The 22,859-nt window shown below is 36.4% G+C and overlaps 2 protein-coding genes across 2 annotated transcripts in view; both read left to right on the top strand.

Moving 5' to 3' along the window:
- mcoln2 (mucolipin TRP cation channel 2) overlaps positions 1-9,417 on the top strand; it is a gene marked incomplete at its 5' end in the record, with an annotated part of 18,862 nt that extends 9,445 nt beyond the window's left edge. Inside the window, 3 exons of the mRNA XM_079244756.1 lie at positions 1,437-1,643; positions 2,651-2,784; positions 9,214-9,417. Of these exons, the coding sequence (XP_079100882.1) occupies positions 1,437-1,643; positions 2,651-2,784; positions 9,214-9,250 (378 nt within the window). The 3' untranslated portion in view covers positions 9,251-9,417. The remainder of the gene's footprint in view (positions 1-1,436; positions 1,644-2,650; positions 2,785-9,213) is intronic.
- A 2,873-nt stretch (positions 9,418-12,290) lies between these two features.
- Positions 12,291-17,393, top strand: lpar3 (lysophosphatidic acid receptor 3; the record flags this gene model as incomplete). Its single annotated transcript, XM_079245350.1, has 2 exons — positions 12,291-13,032; positions 16,850-17,393. 2 exons carry the CDS (start codon positions 12,291-12,293, stop codon positions 17,158-17,160), a joined length of 1,053 nt encoding a protein of 350 aa, XP_079101476.1. The 3' UTR covers positions 17,161-17,393.
- Between the last annotated feature and the right edge of the window lie 5,466 nt (positions 17,394-22,859).

The following is a 22,859-nucleotide window of genomic DNA, read 5'->3' as shown; positions in this document are numbered from 1 at the left end:
TTAAATAAGTTTATGATTATAATCTGAAGAGGCTTTTTCTGCTGTAAATACAGTTTTTATATTTGGACAGTGATGCAATAATTCTCATACTGGCCATCTACCAAGACAGTTTTTGTTTTACTGCAGCTGTTTAATGTGCAGAATTCACTTCATTTGTTTAACTCTGACTTTCTGTTCTCTTCACTTTTAAAGCTCTTCATAATCTTGTTCTACCATATCGTTTTGAACTCTCCTGTCCTTACATTCCTTCCTCAGATCATTTTCTTCTTTCCAGTGCCTGACATTTGTTAATATGTGTAAGATGGAGTCTAAAGATTTTAGCTGTAGACCTCCTCACCTCATGAACTCTTTTTCCGCTATCTTTCTGGATCAATCAGTCTTTTTATACCTTAAAATATTTTCTAAAAACCCACCTGTTTGGACCGGCTGTGCTCTATAATGTCACCCATTTTAGCTTCTGTCCAGAATTAAAACTCTGAACTTTTTAATCCGAATTTAGTAGAAAACGGTTATTTTGACATTGAGATTTATGCTGAAACAAACACTTTTAAGCCTAAATGTTGAGACAGGTAGGATTTTTTTAAACATTCTAATTACACAAATCTGCTTGGATGGCAGAGGGTGCTACAAACTTATCTAGAGTTTGGATTTAAAAAAAAAAGGCCTCACGCTTTTTATATTCCCCAAACAAGTCTTTTCATAATTTAAAATCTAGATGAAAAAGTAATAAAATTTATAATATTAGTATTTAATTACTCGCAGGCTTGTTGTGGTAAAATAGGTTTCAGTTCCACAATTTACTCCCAGAAGTAATAAAATATCTATACTCACTCAGGATATTTACACTGTGGTGGCTGGGGTAGTCCCCTGTAGTGTGCCGTCGGCCCTTCCAGGATCCTCTGTGTATTTACTGAAGGAATAAACAGAGGATGTCCTATGACTTGCCTTTCCACACGTCCTCAAGTGCTGTACCCTGCATCCATAGCGCCCGATAGCGCCGCAGAGGGATGTTGTTTTTAGATACTATCACACTTGGTTGACATGGCTTCGTTCTTTATGTATATAGCTGGCTTTTAAACTCTCGCTGAAAACGGTTTGGTTCCTTGTTTCCCTTTGTTTTATCACGCACACTCTTGTCAGCTGTTTCAGTCTTCTGGAGTCTGCTCTGTCGCCCTTTGTTTCTATTTTTGTTTCATATGAACACTTTGGAAAAACTGCATTTGGTTAAATCTACAGTAGGAGATGTTTACTGGAAAAATATGACCTCACCGATGTGCATTGTGAAGTTTTGTATTTTCCCTGTTCAGCTGTACAGCAACATTCAGGCCACATGCCTAAAACCAAGTATGCAGGTGGTGGAGCCAAACATCTAAGTGTTAGAGCAAATGAGTGCTAACTGTTTGTTACTTTCTCTTCCTTCCTCCCTGTTCCTGTAGTTTGAAGGCCTGAGTCGAGTGGCAGAGTGTCTATTCTCTTTGTTGAACGGCGATGACATGTTCACCACCTTTGCTCAGCTGAAGGACAAGAACATTTTGGTGTGGCTCTTCAGTCGAGCTTACCTCTACTCCTTCATCTCCCTTTTCATCTACATGGTGTTGTCCCTCTTCATCGCCCTCATCACTGATTCTTATGAAACAATCAAGGTAATTCTGTGTTGGTGTAAGCAAGGGAGGTGAAAACTGTTAGACTTCTAATCATTTGGGCGGCTGTAGCTCAGGAGGAAGAGCAGTCGTCTTTTAACTGGAGAGTTGGGAGGTTGATTCCAGGCTATCCCTGACTACATGTCGAATTGTTGTGGGGCAAGACACTGAACCCGAAGCTGTCCCCTGATGTGCCCATCGGTGTATGAGTGTGGATGTGAATGGGTGAATGTGACAAGTAGTGTTAAGTGCTTTGAGTGGTCAGCATGACTCGAAAAGCACTATATAAGTACAAGTACCATTTACAATTGTACTATAGCATGTGAAACATTTATAAAAAAGAAAAAAAAATCTTGTCTTGAACCATATGGATCTGGTGGTCATTAAGCTGCAAAGACATACACCAGTTAAAGTACCGTTATTTTGTTTGTTTGGTTTTTTTTTTTATTCATGGAAAATGAACCATGTCATCATCATAAAGTTAAACAAAAGTCTGCAAAAGAGACAAACTCTCCCACAGAGAAGCCAGAAAAATAATTCAAGAACACAAGACTGAAACAGAAGCTAAAAAGATAAAGAACAAAGAATAAGCTTGAGTAGAGCTTTTGATTTTCAATTTATTTATTAATAACTACTGAAAGTATTTGTTAAAAGCCTTAAGCAAATGTTTAGATGGTAACTTGTGCTACAGATCAGCCAGTGGTGTAGTACCAAACTGCAACCAGAAGGAAAATCTGCATTTTCCTTTTGCAATATCATCATGCACAATGTCAACATTGCATCTAACCAAAATGCATAGAAGTGCCATGCAATTCTTGTTAATGGCACCATATATGAAACAATTTGTTTATAACTAGCAAACATTATTGTCATTGTAATTTTCAGCAATGCACCTTTTTAATTGTTTATTCAGACCTACAATTTCACTTGTATTCTTCACTTGTAAATCAGTATGTGTCTCTCAAATCTTATCTGAAATGCTTTGTAACTTTATCTGTGCCTGCTAACAGAAATATCAGAGGGATGGGTTCCCACTGACGGATCTGCAGAAGTTCCTCCGAGGACAGAAAGATTTTCCCATTTTAGAGGAGAATAGCCGGACAGAGATGGAGCTCAAACACTCTGTGGTCTGCTGCTGCCGACGGTACGATAGATGTTACAATGCTTGCTCAAAACTCCTATTCAAGCACTTTGCCTAAACCACTTTCACATATATGTGCTGCTCTCCACAAACATAAATGTAACATGAGAGATGTTGCGATCTAAAGTTGAGATTTGACAGCTGGTGACATCTGTTTATTTGAGATGAGATTTCATGACCGTAACACCTTTTTTTTTTTAACCTCCACCAAGGTGAAGGTTATATTTTTGGTGATGTCTGCCTGTCTGTCTGTCAGCATCATAACTCAAAAAGTAATGGACAGGTTTTGATTCCATTTTGGGGGTGATCCAGATCACTGCCTGGATACAGGAATTTTTTCAAAGGATTTTTCACTATGGGGAGATGAGGATAATTTGCCATTAGCTTCAAACTTAAAAATGATGGCCACAATCATTGGCAAAAAAAAAAAGAAAGAAAAGAAATACAATGGCTTGGCAAAAATCTGCGCTTTATAGGTGTGTCTAGTTTTCCCACTGCACTACTGAATTTTATGTACTTTTTAAGGATCTCTTCTGTATACGGTATCTGGTGACATTCATTAATATGTATCAAGTTGAGGTTTTATTTGAAAAGAGCAGATGCTAAAAGGTTCACATGTTGCATAATCTTTTACCAAACCCTTTTAATTTTTACTTCCTTATTCTTCTTTCAATAAGCAATATAAATGTAAGTGTAAAATACTTTCTTTTAAAACGAGATGCCACTGTGGACATCTTCATAACTCATTTGATAGACCATTAATAGACCATCTGTATACATACTGAAGCTTCCACTGTGGTCACCTGGGATTTATGTGTAACTCAGAGCCTTTGGTGCATGGGTAATTTTGAACTTATGGCCACATTTTGCTGTCTCCACAACAACCCTTCCCAACTGGTCAGCATTATTGGTTGTCAGCATTGCCCACAGTTCCACATAGACTCTGCTGAAATGAGAAATTCAAGACAGCATGGGGTTTGATCAAAAAGAAATGAGTGCTTTTACTTTTTTCTTTAATCATTAACAATTTTTTTATTGTTTCTACAACACTAAGTTATAAATATGCCGTGAAATGGTAATTTAAAAAAATCAGAAAAGCAATGGTGCAATACATTTGTCAAAAAAAGAAAAAAGGAGACATGTAAGATAAATGGATATGATCCAAGAGTCATAAAGCGAAGCACATAATGCATAAAATATTAAGTCATAAGCAAGAAATGCATACTTCATGGACATAATTGGACTTAACAAAAAGGGAAAAAGTTGTGAATTGTTTTATATTTGTGTATAGTGGTTTTGGTGTCTCTTGATGAATTACATATCATTCAGCACAAAAACTCAACCTTCTTGATCAGAGAACATGAATGACTTCACATGGCCCTCTAATATGAAAAAAAAATTCTCAAAATGATAGTCAGTGAAATTTAAAGTAAATTCAACTTTATTTTAATAGGTTACATCTTGTTGATCCAAAAAAAACCGTAGTTTTCTTTAAGTTTCTCATTTCTTTTCATTCCTTTTCTATGAGCAAATCCCTATCATCAGCAAGCTGCAATGTTTCCTCCATGCTGAGGTTTGGCTCACTCTTACTTGGTCTGAGAGCAATGAAATTAGTGGTGGGAGCTATGCAGACACACCCAGTGATGGACTGATTACAGAGAAACTGTGAGGCTGAACACTGGGAATAACCCCCCCCCCCCCCCCCTTCCTTCCTTCCACTACCACCACAGCCTCTCCACTTGCTGCATTGCTTTTCAGATAAACAAGTGATTTTCAACACTGGGACTCAAAATGAGCCAGAAAGTTTTGTTACTGCGGTTAAACAAGATGATTGTTGTAAGTTTAAACTCATCATCCATTATGCAGTGTTTTGCATGGTAAAGTTATAGTGTCTCCTTAGTGTTTGGTTCTGTTCAGCAGAATTGCCAAATGTTGTTTCCTTTGTTTCATGATCTCTTCTTTAATCCTGAAAACTTTGTTAGATCAACACAGCTCTTGGGAGTTATAACTCGTATTGCCAACACTGTCTTAGGAAGGGTAGTGTGCAACTCTGTGGATGAATTGTGATCAATAGCTTAATCTTTAGGAGATCTATGGAAATGTTCCAGGTATTTACAACCACATGAGGTTTACAACCCAGCTACAAAATTTAGAGTTTACTAAGGTAAATCCACAATGAGTGAGTCATTAAAAATGCTTCTTAACATGTTTTCATTTTTTTAAAAAAAAGTTGCAATTATTTCTTTGTTGCTGCTAATAGACCTCTTTTTACCTGGAAGTCATGATGATGCCACTTCCTGTTAAACCTTTTGCCGTAAGAGAGCTTATTAAGAGCAATGGTCAAAAGATCAACAATTACCAAGAAAATTATGTCTGTCTGAAAAGACCAAAACTAATGGTGCTTTATGGCTGGAATGAAGACAAGATTATGTTTTTGACTCATGTTGGTGCCTAAAATGATCTGATTCAGTTTGTTTTCTGAAAAAAGTAAGTAAACGGTACCATAAATAACTGGAAAGTAGAAACAAATGCTAAGAAGATAAAGTATAGATTAATTTCTATCTTGTTTAATACTTTTTCTCCTAAAAGCCAAAACTTCAGAGAATGTTGTGAAAAAATATTGGTCACTTAGTAATCTCTGTATTATTTCTATAAAGTACTCTACGTGATGAAGTTTTGTTGTATTGATTGGCCTAATGGTGGTATATATTGGTTACATTAAATTTCACATCATTAGCCTCGTATAATGACTATTAAGGTTGTCTTGAAAATATGCCTGTATGTTGACAGAGCTGAAAAGTAAATACAATTTTACTGTAAAGAATTAAGCAGACCAAAAATAGAATTTTAAGGGTTAAATGCTTGTTTTGTAATCGTATGACATGTATGACATTAATTTCCTAATAGGAAGTAAGGACTTCTCAATGTAATGTTTCTCAACGCATCCCACTTCAGTCATGTCTTTGACTACATTGTAGTTTTTACAGTTTGGTAAACAAAACTCAAAAATAGCACTAGGCTTCTTTGGGCTCTGCATCTTTTGATGAGTATTTTAATTTATTGTACAATTCCTCTATTAGGTTATTGTTAGAAGAAATGCAGACTCTGCTTCTGATCCAGCCTTCATTATATTTTTGTTTTTGTATGTAAACTATGTTTTTTTGCTCCAGAAAAGGTAGCTACTTTATCAATTTTAATAGATATCAGCAGTGTAGGCTCAAAATGATCATCTACTTTCTGCCAGGGCTTTCAGTGTTTGTTTATACATATTGTAAAGAGTTAGAAGAGGAGAGCTGAATTCTTTAGTAGTCTTGAGCTTTTTGTGCTTTGTTCTGAATATTGCAGCTGTTTCCGCTTTCAGGGCTCCTGCATCATTATTGTTTCACCAGACATTAACACTCCAACTCTGGAGTCTTTCCTGCTTGTCTGAGAGCTGTTTCCTATTATTGGGCCATCCAGGGTTTCCTGCTGTGGATGCTTAATTGTTCAAGTGAGCACAGTTTTAGTTACAGAGCCATTATGTATTGCAACCAAATACGTATCTTGCAATTAACAGAAAACTGCTAGTGGCTTCTTTAGATTTGGCCAAGTTATGTCATTGGTGCTCTTGTCAAGTTGCACACACTTTTTAATTGCAGACAGTTGCCGCCTTTGATGTTAATATGCTGGCAAAAATTAGATCTGCAGATATGGTTGAAATTTCATCTGCAAGCAACTGATCATTTTTCACCATAATTCTTTTTTAACTACAGTACTTGATCCTGTTTTAGATAAGAGACAGGAGTCTCTGCCTGCTTAGTTAAAAAAAAAACAAAAGTTATTTGGTGTGTGGAAATCCCTTTTTGACAGATTAACTCACAATGACTCAACCATCTGGTCAATCAGAAAAGCTTCATTCAGACAGAACATTTTAAAGGACTTACAATGCATTTGAAAATATTGGTAGCATAAGCTAAATACAAATTTATGAGCAGTTTAGATTTTAAAAGATACACGAATCATAAAAACAACAAAAGATAAATGTTCCTGAGGGTATTACGGCGAATTAAACAGTACAATATTAATATAGTAGGATTGAATGGTTATTAATAATGTAATGTAATGTTCATTAAAGGGAAAAAAAATTAGATTAATCTGATAATTTGGGTTTTTACTTTTAACGCACATTTAAAAGCCAAACTAAACAACTTTTTATTCCCTGCTCTAGACAACTCACATTATTTCGAGAAGACGGATGTTTCAGTGGTTTGGAGTGTGACTGAAAGCAGCATTACCACGTTTATGTAATCTTAAATTGGGAGAACTGGATATAAAGGGATTTCCCAACTCAAAACCGAAAAGCAGATCTTACTGATATGTTGAAAATGTGTGTTGCACTTTACATACTAATTTTAAACTTATTTAAAAAAACTTTAAATTGAGAAAACGATTCATGTTCTTATTTAGTCTTATTCAGAAATTATCCAGCATTTTCAATTAATTGCAACTGATTATGAAAAATGAATCGTGAGCAGTGTGGGAAAAGCTGTCAGTGAACTAATCATCCACTTTCACAAAATGACATGAATTTTGGGGACTTGAACAATATAATTTGCATGCATTTATGTAGTTATAAGGTGATTTCTCTTTTTTTCTTTTTTGTAAATTTAGTCAAGGTGGGTTTTTATTTGTTTGGTTGTTTTTCAGGATATTATTTGTGAAAGAGGATGTGAAATAGGGTTGAAAGCTCCGTTTTCATTTCAGAGGTAAATTCCTCTCTGTGAAGTGCATTCAAATCCTCAAAATTCACCACAGGTTGTGAAAGTCAGACTCTGAGAGTCGGCCTGTCAAAAATTAAATGCTCACACCTATGATCTTACTCTGATACATCTGAGTAAAGCAGATGTCCAAGATGAATATATGTTTCATAGCTTGACATAATGAGCAGAGTTTCTACTGAATGAAACAGAAGATAAAGTGTTTGAGAAACACTAATTTGGAAACTAAATGTTCCTACAATTCAGTATTTATCTTCAGACCTCTTCAGTCTGCTGTCTGCTGATAATATTTAATAAAAATTCATGTCTCTGCCTCTTTGTGTGCTTCACAGTCTCCAGTGTGCCAGAGAGTGCTCGCATGTTTATGCACTTAAACTTTGGGACATAGTCGAGAGTCGAGTCAAGTCAAGTTTCAGGCAAACTGTGATGCATTCAGTTTTTTATATAAAATTCCAAAAATACTATCAAATTTTAACTTTTCGTAAATGGTTTGTCAATTACAGCCAAACTAAAATTCAGTGTCAAAACTGCCAGACAGTAAGTGAGATTATTACTTATCCTAAATCTTTTATCCAGAAAAAGATCACATCATGTGATTGTACTTCATTCAAAGCTGAGTACTCTGAGTACTTAGGCTCTCACATTGTAACTTACTGTTACATTTTTGTCCAGACTGCTTTTGTTTGTTTCTTTGTTGATTCTCAGTATTGGTACATGCACTGACTAGAAATTTAGACTCACTGAATCCCTTCATTATGTTTATTAGCGTTATAAATGCATGAAAGTAGAATTTTCCAAGAATAAAAGAACAAGCTTGGGCTAGTGTGACTCTTAAAAACTGATTAATGAACTGTGCAGGGGATTATTCCAACAATCACTATGTAATATTCTAGGAAGAGTATAAAACCTGCATGCTGGAACAAGTAGCTTCTCATTGGAACGGATATCCTTTTGTAACAAGTGCAATGCAACTAGAGGCTCTTTTATAAAAAAAAAAAAGAAAGATAAAACTCATTTCTATTTGAGGTGTGGTTGAACTTTTTTGTCAATATACCAGGTTTTTATACAGAGGTATCATTGGTAAATATTAAAGAGGACAAATATTTGCATTCTTAATAAACAGGGCAGTGGTCAATGAATTGTGAGCCAATTTCACAAAAGCCATAGTAAGGTGATTAGCTATGCTTTCTCACCTGGTAATTTTTTGTTAATCTGTTTTTTTTTTAATTTTTATTATTATTATTATTATTATTATTGTCGGACCTCTTACCTTTGCTGAGTGTGAATAGCAAGTAGCAGTGGTTGGTCTTGTGAGCCTGGCTGATAAAATTGCTTGTATTGCTTGGATTTAAACCAACATCTGCTATGTGATTTTCACATTTCCAATCTCCTTAAATGTAATCTGTGGTTTGCTTGTGCATAAACATGTCAAACCCTATTGAAGTTATAAGTCACAGATGAGTGACAGTCATTTGTGAAACATGAGACAATTCTGTAGGACAGCAATGCTTGCACATGATTTTGTACATGCACTGTGGTGGAATTTAGAAAAAAAACCAACTTTTTAACGAACTGTAATTGGGGACGTCCTTCAATCTCATACTTAATTCTAGTGAATTTAAATTTGCAAGTTTGTTTTCGACATTGATCACACAATGTGTTTTTCATGTTGCAGAGTTCCAGCAAATGATGATGTAGTACTGATCAGCTGATAGTTGTACAGCCTCCAGATGAGCTGGTTAAGGGAGGAGAATGCTGGGAAGACGACTTCTTTTCTGCTGACTCATAGATCAAAGGCTTCCGCTGCGAAGTCCTGGAAAATATAGTGTTACATGAGTGAGATTTGGTGAAATGCAACATGAAATATCCAATCAGCTTCCTCCTTCTGACCGTAAAACTGGACCATGAGCTACAAAGTTGGAACTGGGGCAAAGGAAAAGAAAAAAGTTTTTTGTGTTTACTGGATCCACAAGGATTTCAGGATACCTTTCAGATGTTTACTGGACCTTATTAAGGTCTTCATCTGCATTTCAATGCCAAAGAACGAGGTTCAGGCTTTTCTGAACCTGAATGTTGTTGCACAAATTGTTGATGAGCATAATGCAATGTTGAATGTAATTTCTTTGTTAAGTGTTGCAGTAAAGATTTCAGTGAAACTTCTCTTCTTGTTTGTGACATTTTTATTTATTTATATGGCCAGTAGAACACATTAGCAATTCAGTTTTCTCTAAATTTTTAATAATAATGTCAGCAGTAAAATCAGTCAGTATTATTGGTAAATCTGTCAGCAAGTTCAGACAAAACAAGCTGGTGATGGACTTCTTACACTGAGAATAACTACCAGCTTTTCAAGTTAATAAAGTAAAAGAAATACTCATTAAATTTGTTGAGGTTCATCTCCCTGTTGTCATTCATGCTATCCAAAACGTCCCCTGACTAATAATTCAGTGCCTCAAGGGGAGGTGGTGGTATAACACCTATTTTTGAGGGCAGACCACAAATAGCTTTTGAATATTTCTTTCCATGTGGTAATGTTTCTGGTATATTATTAATACTTTATTTAAAAATGGATCTTTAGGCAAAATAGAAACCACAATAAATTGAATCATTTTAATAAAAGAGTAGGTTAACAACTGATACTTTAAACAAGACAGTGTTTAGTTTTGACTTAAAAAAAAGAAAATGCACATTTTTTTTTCAGTATAATATCACCTAATACAAATAGTCAGTGTGTAAGTGTTGTTTCAAGCAATATAAGCCTCTTTTTGAAAGCCAGAGTAAAGCTGGAGGCTTTCCATGTGAACAGACATGCAGCTCCAGCAGGGGACTTTCAGGGACTCGGGGTCCATGATGAGTCTGCGGGACTGCAATGTGAACATGCTTATTACTTTTTTTTTTAGGTTATACCAACATTTTACAATGCATTACAACCCCACATTTGGATAAACTTGTACAGGTTTGCAAGACTGTCCTTGACAAAAGTAAGGATGAGAGCCTATGTTGTTTTACAGCCTGTATTCTCGTGCAAACTGCGAGCTTCTTTAGACAATGTATGTCTGTAAATTTTATGTTAAATATTATCTTAATCTTTCTTTAAATGTTTAAGATATATTTTAATAAATAAAATATTTTGTAGATTGTCAAAAAATACACTCAATTATGTCAGAGAGCACCTTTTCTCTTTAGGCTCTTTTTACACCCATTTGTTATTTAACTTGTTGCAACATGCTCCTTCAACTGTTCCCGTTCACCGAGCCTCTTTTCTAACCTTTTGTTGCAACTTGATGGTTTTTTTAAAAATATGTTTCTGCGACCAAATTCAAGAAGAGTTCTTACTTTTTCACGCTTTTGTTAGCCGTCTCAACAATTTTTAAACGTTTTCTCGTAAATAAAATCATTGCACTCTGTTTGTAATGAAAATTTTACGGTCTCCAATTTTTTATGAATGAGGTTTTTATTTTTTACAGCTGCTCAAGGTTTACATTGTTGTTCAGAAGTCAGAGGAGCTGAGAAAGGAGATTTAAAACAAAATAAACAAGAAAATCAAGAATGAAAACAAAAAAAATGAAAAGATCTGATTATTACCAGCATATGCAGAGGCTTTAAACGCATCCATTTGTCTTTCTGTCTGACTCACGCTGGTTTCACCAGGTGGGGTGGTTTGGAGGAAACGACTATCTCCATCTTTGTAAAACATGTTTTGAATTTTGAAAAAAAAAAGAAAAAAAAAAGTGTAATTTCAAAAACATTTTCTTTTAATCTTGATTCATACCTGAGCTCGCGCGTATAATGGGAGGAATTCAATGTGTGGGTTGTCCACGCCCTCTGCTATGGGCTCCTACAGTCTTGTCCTCCGGCACTTAGTCAGCTCCCTCTGTTTACTGCTCTTACTCATCATGCAGACATGGTTTCTAACCCGGCACGGAAGATTTCGCAACTTCTAGTCCACTAGCACACCAGGAAAAGCCTTTTATCCCTCACAGGTAATCTCATCTGGCTTAGTTTTGTTTCTCATTTTCGTTTATTTCCTCTCGGAAAAGACACTTATTTTTATTTTATATGTGAGATATTGTGTTTGTCTTTCCATCTGCGGTAGGTTTTTCACTGCTGGCGTCGATAAATCAAGTGTAAGTTGTGGTATGTTGCCGAATGAAAGAAGACCTAGAAACTTTAGTCTCGGAACATGTCTGCATTGTTAACGTAGAGAAATGTTTGTGCCCGATGTTATGCAGGCTTAGCTGTTTGTTTTCACACATACTGTAGCCTTTATTGTGTTGTTAAAACAATCTTGTCAAACTTTGCCAGTGATTTTCTTTTGACTTAAAACACTTTGCTTTCTGTGAAGGAGTTTTGGCAGGTGTCCTTTAAATCTCCTGTAAGTTGAAAGTTATCTGATCTTGAAGAATAGAAGAAGCCCTGATCTGTAAACTTTCAATAGTTTTTTTCCATCTGATTCAACTTGACTGATTTAATTAATCTAAAGTTTAATCCCTTGTGAAATATTTGATCGATATGCTTTGATTTAAAAAAACAAAAAAACAAAAACAACAACAACAACAAAAATATGGTATCGGAGTCCAAATATTGGATTTTTATTTTGAATTCTAATGGTTATCCAATGGAAAATATGAATCATCTTTGCACATTTGTGGATGATGTGAAATGCTGCGAAATGTAGGATGATAGAAAATGGTCTCGTTTATTAAAAGACTTTCTATTTTCGCTTTCACATTTCACAGACCTGCTTGAAAAATGGCCCAACAGAGCAACAGCTGCCACTATAATGAATCCATGAGCTTCTTCTACCAGAAAAAAGATAGTGACGATAAATGGATCAATACTCAGCTCATCCTGGTCCAGGTGGCGGGCTCACTCTTCTGCACATTCATCCTGGTCTCCAATGCTATGGTCATTGCTGCTGTCATCACCAATAAGAGGTTTCACTATCCTTTTTACTATCTTCTTGCCAACCTCGCTGCCTCGGACTTCCTCGCAGGCATAGCATATATTTACCTCATGTTTAACACAGGTGATGTTTCACGACAACTCTCGGTCAGAGGATACTTCATCCGCCAAGGTCTTTTAGACATCAGCCTCTCGGCCTCACTGGCTAATCTTCTCGTTATTGCCCTGGAACGCTACATTTCTGTAATGAACTGGAAAGTCCATAGCAACCTGACAAAAAGGAGGGTGACTCTGCTGATTTTTCTAGTGTGGGCCATCTCCATCTTCATGGGGGCCGTGCCTAGTCTGGGTTGGAATTGTATCTGTAACCTTGATGACTGCTCCAAACTAGCTCCGATTTTTAGCAAGAGCTACTTGATCTTCTGGTCAGTCTCTAACCTGGTGGTGTTCCTTGTCATGGTGGCAATCTACATGAGGATCTACACATATGTCAAGAAGAAGACGGCAATGCTCATGCCCCACACCAGTTGTTCCCTTAACCGCAAGAAGACTCCCATCAAGCTCATTAAGACAGTCATGGTTGTGCTTGGTAAGTGCTGCTCATGAAGATGTTTTTCTGCACAGCAGACCTGATGATGCCTTTTTGAGTCAGAGAACAGAAGATTGTTCTGCACATTTCTTTCTTTCATCAAAGCTTTAGTTTCTGCTGAACAGGCTATATTGTAAATCTGGCTTTTCCTGACATGAAGGAAAAACACAAGCTTAGTAACACATGCACACTTTCAGCAGCATGTTGTGATTGTCAAAAGATGAGTTAAATGAATAACTAAAGGGTATTGAGGAGTTAACCCTTACTTATAGGAAGTGAAAAAAAATACTATGACCCAGACATACTTAAATTATTTGCTAAATATTAAATTTTGTCAATTTGATTTTCTTTGTTTTAACTTTGCCTGATGAACGTTGATTCATTAGTTGTCTTAAAAAACAAAACAAAAAAAAAATACCAACACAAAAAACCCCAGCAAAATCTTTCTTGTCCTGGTTTCACCATCACCTCTTCCTCATTTGGCTCCTTTTAGGCATTTATTACACCATCCTATTCTGTGTCTTGTATGTAAGGAGGAAATTAGGTGACATTAATGGTGTGCCTTACAGTTGACAGCTCTGATAGTCATCAAGACAAGTTAAAGACTTTGTGAAAGTTTGAGCTGGCACAGTATGGCAAATCACACCACAGTGTTGCCTGCCGTATCTCTAAATATGCACACTGTCTGATAAACACACACTTGAGTGGTATAACGCCACTGCTCTTTGGTTCAGTGGGAACGAGCTAAGGGAGCACAATCAGGAGGTCTCCTTCATAGCATTGTTGCACGCCTTTTGTGTGAAAGGGACCACATATGACATCCAGATATCCAGAGCACGTTGCCTTTGTTTCAGCTTTGCAACAGGATGCTGTACAATAGCAATTCAGGATTGAAATGATCCCCTCCCTGTATTTTCCATTATGAAAGGAACAATAAGACTTTAGCCATCTATTCTTCCTTCACAGGCTGTTAGAAACATTCAAGTTTAACAGTGTATAGTAAACATGTAAATTAAGGATGCTGAGTCAGACTGAAGGACTTTCAGAAAGATGAGACTATATATAGGTATATGCTCTCAGTTTTTGCATAATTCCCATTTTCATACAATCATCTAAATAAGAACATACATGAAATAGTTGTTGTCATCCCAGTGAAGAGTTCTGTCATTTTTGGTGCTCGGCTTATCCGTCTACTTGGCTTCATACTGTATTGGATGTGCATAGGAGCTTTTTGCTTTTGTACACACTTTATTCCAAACTACTGTGTAATCATCTCTCACTGAAGGGACATTGCTGCACAGCTTTGTGTGGCGTACCATCCACCACACTGGCCTTCAGTTAAAGTCCCCACCTCTCCACCCCAAAAAGGAAAAACCACATGTAGGACTTTGTTGCTTAGGTTGTGCATATGTTGAAACACAAGTGTCATTTCTCTGCAGTCAACTTTAAATATTGACTCTCTTCATTGTATCAAAAGGTGTGTCTCCTATTTGAGAAGAATTTTAAAAAAGCAGGGTTACAAGGATAAGTAGGGACAAGGATACAAGTACCCAAGGTACTCCTATCGTACCTGTGCATAATACAGATATGCCAGCCATATCTCAAGAGAAATATCCCTACATGTTTGCAGGAGGTCTTAGAGACTGGTTGAAAACTACGGGGGAAAAAAACACAATCTTTGCTTAAACAAAAAAGCCGTCAGCTCAGTCAGAAGCTGCAACTAGAAAAACCAGTTACACAACATTAAAAAAAAACCACACACATGGTAGGATAAAATTAATGAATGCAGGAATGTTGATTTAGAGGTAAAAGTCACCATGTATTTCTGAGCTGGGGTAAAAAAAAACCCCACCAAAAACAGCTATTTTTTGTTTTATTCTGAAATAATTCAATAGCTTTACACTCTTTCCAAGATTGTGAGATGATTTGTCTTTTACCCCTACGCTTGAATTTGTACTTTCATGCAAGTTTAAGACCTACAACCAAAGTTAGATAAGGATGAATCTTTTAACTTCTGCAAAGTGTCTGGACTTGCTCGAATTGCACCACTAAACTAATCTCACCGGATTCAGACTTTGTCTCATTTTACGAGTTTAGTTACGATTATCTGGAAATAACAAAAGGAACCTGTGTTTGGAATATCTTCCCAGTAAAATGATTTTCCTTGGGTCAAGATTAAAGAGGAATAATGTCCTAATTTAAACTAATGAAATATCTAAGTCTGTCAGGGAAAGTTTCTTTAGTCAGCGAATTACAATTGAGTTCACATCATTTTGGAGATCAAACACAAAAGCAGTGAAGTGGAAGGAACCTGCTTATGTAGATATAACCCCACTGCCAAAGTGGGGCTACTATATATTTTTATTTCAGGTCTAAGTGCAGTAAAAAAAAAAAAAATATTAAAAACTTTGGTCAACAATCCCCTGTATCCAGAGGCAAAAAGGAGGAAACAGTTGCACAAGGTGTGTTTGTTCTGCAGGAGATGCTGGTAGTGCAGACAAGTTGCAACATGCAGCTGCTTTTAAGACTTAGCAATCCTTGACAGCTTTGGCCCAAACATGTTTGAAGATCGTTAATTGGCCTTCAGTAACCAGGTGACCTATCTTATTATTTAGCAAACATTTTTTGGGGGACTGCTAAAATTTTTGGGTATGTACAGGCAATGCAGCGCCTGAACTAATTAATCAAAGCATATGTACCTATGTCTTTACAGCTGAAGCAAAGATTATTTTATAGTATAAATATTGAAGGGAAAAACATACAAGCATGCTAACACAGCGTACAAAACATAGCTGTTCAAGACATGGGAATTGTTTCGTTTAAAAGAAAAAAAAAAAAGTCATTGTCATTTAGCCAATAAAGTGTATTAAATTGCGCAGCATATTGGCATAAGCACTTTGTGTTGCTTCCTGTATGAAAAGTGTTTTATAAATAAAAAAGATTTCATATTCTAAATTTATTATTCCACGTAAAAGGCTGTTGACTTTATTAATGAAGTAATGATTGTTGAACAATTGGTAAACATTTTGTGGACAAATTTGCTCCAAACAGCATAGCAAGTAATGCAGGCTTAATGCGTGAGCTCAAGTGTTTTATCATCACTTTGCTGGATGGTCAACACAGATCGAAGACGATGGCATTTCTGAAAGCCTGCTACAGACTGAAGTACTCTCCTGCTAATGTTATAAAATTAAAACTGCAACATGCACTGCAATGGGGGACACGCGACTCCCATTCTTGCAGCATATAAAAAGCATTGTAAACTGTAGCTAAATTATTGTTAACCCCAACAAACAAACAAAGGTCCTCTCTTGGATTGTTAAGAACATTTCTGTTGTCACCGAAGCACCTGCTTGATTTTATACTCCTGTTTCATTTTCTGGGTTTCTGACGTGCTGCTGTTAAGGTTTTTTTCTGCCTCATGTTGTTCACGGCAATGTGATAAAGTAAAACTCACTGTGTTAGAATAAGCCAGATATTCTATCCCTCTTTTATCCCTTTACCTGTTTCTCACAATCTACTCTTCCTCTGGTCCTGTCTACTATGGACACCCACTGCTGTGGATCACCAGGTACAGGGTTGTGATCCTCTCAACAACTGTGTGTTTTCCGTTCACAGTAATTGTGCTGTATATCAACACTGGATATCTTGTTTGCATAGTTCTGATGTTTTATAACATAAGATGATCCTTTAAAAACAAAAATCAAGTAAACTATGAAACCCATATGGGATAGATTAGATCTAACCTTCATACTTTCATGCAGAAATAAAAGTACCCTTTTTAAAAACAACCATTATTCTGTTTTTATTCCTGTAGGAGCCTTTGTGATCTGCTGGACCCCTGGTCTGGTGGTCCTACTAATGGACGGCCTTGACTGTGACAGATGCAACGTCATGAAATTAAAACGATGGCTGCTGCTCTTGGCTGTACTCAACTCTGTAATGAACCCCTGCATCTACTCCTACAAGGATGAAGAAATGTGGTCAACTATCAAGAACCTCATGTGCTGCATTGGCAAGGGTACTCGTAGGCAGCGGTCAGCGCGGGCCAACGCCAGGCCTCTGAGCTCTGGACAGGATACGGGCAACAGTCAGCCGCCATCAGAAGAAACAGAAGAAAAGAAATGATCATGGACTGCTGATAACACCAAACAGGAGCTAAAGAAGAATTTTATGGAACCTTGTTCACCTTTGAGTGGATTTACTTTATGAAGGTACAGCTTGGAGGCGAAGCTTCTCAATTCAGCTGCGGTTTTCATCTGTGTCTTCAAATCAGAAGAATTTCCTGGTCTGAAAACTTCAGACCAGCTGCTCTGCTGTGTTGAAGTGGTGGTTAGATAGGGATCCTCGTGCCCCACTGATTCCTCTAATCATTGGTCTAATGCATGGAAAGACGTGTTGTGTTGGGATTTTATAGTTGCTGGACATGCGACTCCCATTCTTGTGTTGTAGGAGATTCCTGTTGCATTTTCATGCTGATGTTTTTTCCTTTTCTTCTTTTGGGTCATTTTTTTCTGGGCTGAAACTTTGCTGCTCTGGCAGCTGAAAAAAAGACATTAGGTACTCAGTTGTACATTAACCCTTTTATCCTTGGAAGGGTTAAAAATCAGTGTACACCCCCTCCCTAAATACACATTTTTGTATATATGTTGGTATAATGCTGTTTATTTACTGCTAGTTGAGATTTAGACGGAGAAATATTGTAGTCGAGAATCTAGTCATGAAGTAAATTTGATGAATTTTTATTTTTTGCAGGCCAGTTTTTTTTTTGTTTGTTTTTTTTTTTAAATATATAAAATGAAATACTGTAAACTGCTGTACTGTACTCTACTTGAAGATTGTGTGTTTTTTATTCTCAGTTTGACAATATTGTCACCAACATTATTTGTATTTTGCCAGGTCTCTCTACATTTACTTTACCTATTCTTACAGAAACTCCCACTTTGATTCCCTTGTGGAGACGAACATAATGCCGTAAAGTTGTTTTACTTCTGTTTCTCCCGTCTGAGTAGCAGTTGTTGAACTGATGAAACCGCTGCTACTGTATCTGACTGTAGAAAGGCTGTAAAAATCATGTTGCAATACTGAATTCTTGCTGGAAGTTCAGCACGCATTGTGTGCCTGCATGAAACTTGGAGGACTAGACAACTCCCTTCCCACACAGACACCAACACAAATCTCTCTCAGGCTGCTCTGATTATGCGTTTGGTAAATCACTGACAGACTTTCAATGACTTCACATCGCATGAATTGTATGTATGTATTTTATGCTGTAAAGACTTTTACATCGTCAAAGCTTTTGTGTGCTCATCATGGGAGTTTAGCCTTTATGAGAGTGGTGAATGGAAAGGTTTAAAGTGGTTTATTCATTGAGTTGATTTAATCCATGTTCATTTCTAAACGCGCTTAACTGTTGGACTTTTTAAATCATTAACATGCCATTACTTTACAGTAGTTTGGAGATGAGTGGTTTTTGTAAAGCACTATGTTGACATCAGTTTTTTTTTTGCTCTATTTTATTTAAATCTTGTAGTATTTTTTACATTTTTAGCAAAATATCAGTCATTCATCTGACTGTAAAATAGATGCTTGTTGGTACCATAATACCACCTAGTGGTTTGTAGACCAGCAAATTAAAAACTGTATTTCCAATATTTGCCAGTAAATAATCTCAGCTGAATGAAATTCCATGCAAGTATATGCAAGTGTTCACACAGCAGTCATAAGAGCTTGTAAATGATATGTGTAAGGAGCTTCATTTCTTCTTTTATTATTATATTGTTAGGCACAGAAAATACAAATAATTTATTTTTTAGTTGATTTTGTCCCATATTAATTGTTATAAAAAAAAAAATTGGTTTAATTTTTTTTTTTTTGTGTATTGTGATTCATGTAAATAAATATAACGACAGATGGGTTAGTGTGAGTGCTCCGTAGCAGCATTGATATACATACAGTACATACAAACATATACACTACATGGACACTTTATTAGGTACATTGTTCAATTGCTTGTTAGTTCAAATAGTTAAACAACCACATGGTAGCAACTCAAAGCAGTCAAGGCACGTAGTCACGGTCAAGGCAACTTGATGAGTATCATCTCTCAATGCACAATATGTCAAACTGAATCAGATGCTACAATCCAAACAGACTTGCTAAAATTGGACAGTGGCAAAACATTGCCACGTCTAATGAGACTTGATTAAAGCTTCAACATTCAGATGGTATGCCCAGAGTTCTGCTTTAACTATCGTGGTGATGAAATGGTGTGATTCTCTTAGTACACTTTCCTTTGTATCATTGGAGTATTGTTTATACCGCACAGCTAACTGGAGTATTGTTGCTGACTGTGTCCTTTTGTGACAAGATCATACTCAAATGCATTTTTTTTATTATTGTGTTGCATGTACAAATGACTTTAAGCTCAAACCAAATATTTTCAGGTTTCATGATATCTCTATCTTAATCAACACCACTCACATATATAAAAGCAACAAATTATTGGGCAGAAATAGTGCAAAATGCAATTGGTAATATTGTTACAGAATAGAATAAGTACTTATTGTTATATTAGACCTGTGTGATCTGGGACTCTACTGATAGGAGTCTATTGTTTGCACCTAAATCACTTGAACAACATTCTTCACACCCTTGTTTGCTCTAACTGGTGATAACCATAAACTCAGCCACACATTACACATATGACCTCTAGGTAAGGTGAATAAAAGAGGTAAATGAGAGTCAACTTGTCCAGCTAAAATAAGAATATAATAGTACAAACAACTCAGCAAGCCAGATCATATAAAGTATTGTAGTTAACCTCCTATGACCAGGCATCCAAATGTGTGAACATCACATTTTTTGGCTGTGTGTTGCATAATACACAATTCTTTGCAACTAGAACCCAAAATCAAAAATGCAAACAAAACTGAAGCCTGGGTTTAATGAACATAATGAGTTTAATAGTGCATATCTAGAACCTTGTTTTTTTTGCTCATTTATGATGATACAAGCATGGATGTGCATGTGCATGTTACAGAGCAGAAAAAGACAAACATTCATACTTTTCCAAATCTAACTTTACAAGTATATAAAAGTTTTTTACATTTATATACATGTGTAGGAAAACTCATATAGGGGAGTTTACTATTAAAAACTGAAAGCATTTAAGGTTGGTTATGTATATTGTCTATCACAATGTTCATCTATTCCTTCTGTTTGCTCAAATAGCACTTGCACATCATTTAGTCTTTTGTGTTTGAAAAGAAAGGAAAGCAGATATGTTCACTGGCCTTCATGCTGCTTTTTACTGTTTCCTAGACCTTTATGTTCAGGAGTTTTGTGACACTGAATGCCAGGAAATTCAACCAAAGCTGCTACATGTTTTTACTGAAAAAAGAAAACCAACAAGGCACTCAGGAATTTCTTAGTATGTCAATGACGTTTAATTATGTTTCAGTAATTTTACACAAACACAAACACACACACACACACACAAATATATATTTATATATATGACTAAAAATCATGTGGTATGCATCAAGTGCGTGCTGTTAAGTAGTGAGTTCTGTTTGCAGAGCTCTTTGCAGAGCTGTCGTGACTGCTGCCTGCTACTCAGGTTTAACTTTCCCAAAAACACGAACCGTAAACTACATGTGGAGGCAGCTTTTCTTTGCAGCTGTGCTTTAATTATGCATGCTTGAAAAGCCAGTTAAAACTCACAGATGTTCAGCAATGTTGTGATTTTGTTTGGTCCTAAATCTCAAAGTAAACAGATGTAGCCAAGGATGAATGCACAGCCTTTTATTATAACAATGAAGAGTTATGTTGGCAGTTTAAGTTCAAAGTTAAATACTTAACAAATTAACATCAATTAACAAATATGACCTTAGAAAAACATTCCCTCAAACTTTTGTGGGTTAAAACATTGATTTGAACAATGATCTGTCAAGTAATAAGTTTCTGTTACATTTACAGTATTTGCAAAACCTTTGCTCCACTTTCAGCATCATTTTCCTTTATCCATTGTCTCTTTTATTTGTGTAAACTTAATTTTGCTCAGTGTCCTTCTTACATGCGGTCCATATTTCAAATGTCAGCTGCTCTTTGTTATGGCCTAAATGAAACAACAACCAATTTTACTTAGTTAAGTTGTGTATATAATTGAGTTTGAATGGTCATCCCTGACTGACCGAAAAACCTCTGAAATACGTGTTGGCTTTTCAAGGATTACATGCTGAACAAACATTGCCTGCCTTTGTTGATGCAAGTAATTTTCAGTGGTTTGGATTTAAATAGTTTCCTGTAAAAGCTGATGTCAGGAAAGGAAGAGGATCCTTTTCAGCATTTGTTTAGATTGAATGTGTCTCACAAAATAATGCAACCCATGTATTCTCTGAATGCTGACCTGCATAGTAGGAATTTTATGGGCGAGGTGCAGCAGCCTACAATCATAAACTGAAATGAAAGAGTTCAATGTCTCGTACACAGTGAAGCTTCAGACTACTTCTGCAAGTATACAGACAAAAACAAGATTTTCTTGTTCAGGTGAACATGTCACAGAAATGCTTCCTAATGCCAGCCTCTCTAAATATTTACAAGTCGCACACAGACAGAGACACAAAAATGCAACCACACATCTATATGTTTCTGTATGGTCATGATCACGGTTTTGATGATTTTGTGCTTTATTTCAGGTCAAACTTCTCGAGTAACTGGCAGGAATTTTTTAAGTTGAGTCTGAGTATCAGTCTTCAGTTTTTTGGTGATACTGTGGATACCACGCAGGAGTTTATTTTTCCATGATGGTTCCACCTCCTCCCTCAATGCTGGGTTTCACCTGCTTTTTATTAGCAGGGTGGGAATCTTCTGGCTGCACTCCTGGGTCTTAGTTGTTTCATCCTGGATACATGACATTTTTTCATCTCTTGCAGAAAATGTCACTTTGTTGCATCCTCAACAAGCAACAACAAAGATCCTTTCCAGAGCAATAGCACGTCCCACTGTACTGCAATGTACAAAGCTCGTTCAATTCATGCCTTTGATTTGATCTGATATTCAGATAACATCTTTGCTCATGTCCACTATCTGACAGCACCTGCAGGTCTCATATTCACCAGCAGAAGCAGTTTCATGGGACATATCACATAAAAAATATAGTGTCTGATAACTGCTTGGGTGTATGAAGTCACAGGTAACAAAATACACTGAACACATGGTTGCTTTGAACTAACACAAGGGGAAAGGCCCAGAAGTTGGATCACTTGATACAAGTAAATGCAATGACATCCTACACCTACAACAGGGTAGTTATGAAAGCACAGTGAAAAACAACATCCTGCTTCACTGCTCTGTATTTTCTTGTGTTTAGCTTTTAGACTTTGGGCTCACAGCCGACAGAAAGGAAGACTTTGAAGCTGTCAGTAACAGGCTCAGTTGTTGGGATGTAAACCTCACATGCTGTGCTGTTTAGGTCCTGCTGGGAAGTAGCTGCAACATCCAATAGTGGCAGCTATCTTTGAGCTTGTTTAAGTGACACACAATGATGAAATCTTTTGAGGTGGGAAATTTGTTGGATTATCCTCTTGAGATAAATGAAAGCATGAGTTACAATGAAAACATGAACCCCATAAATATCTGTAGTGTTTTCCTTTCAGTCTTAGTAACTGTATTGGAAACCATATAGAAAATGATATCCCTTCTCTTCGCCCTCAACTCTTCAGTTACTCTATGATTCTGGTTGAGATTGCAGTTTGTTATGGCCTCCTTTTCATAAAGCTGTCTTTGCAGATTACAGCCTTCTGCTTCCCTTTCATCTTTTCTTT

This window comes from Telmatherina bonti, assembly GCF_933228915.1.
Source record: "Telmatherina bonti genome assembly, chromosome: 8".
Lineage (NCBI taxonomy): Eukaryota > Metazoa > Chordata > Actinopteri > Atheriniformes > Telmatherinidae > Telmatherina > Telmatherina bonti.
The sequence above is the reverse complement of the archived record's forward strand: the minus strand, read 5'-3'. Positions and strand labels throughout refer to the sequence as shown.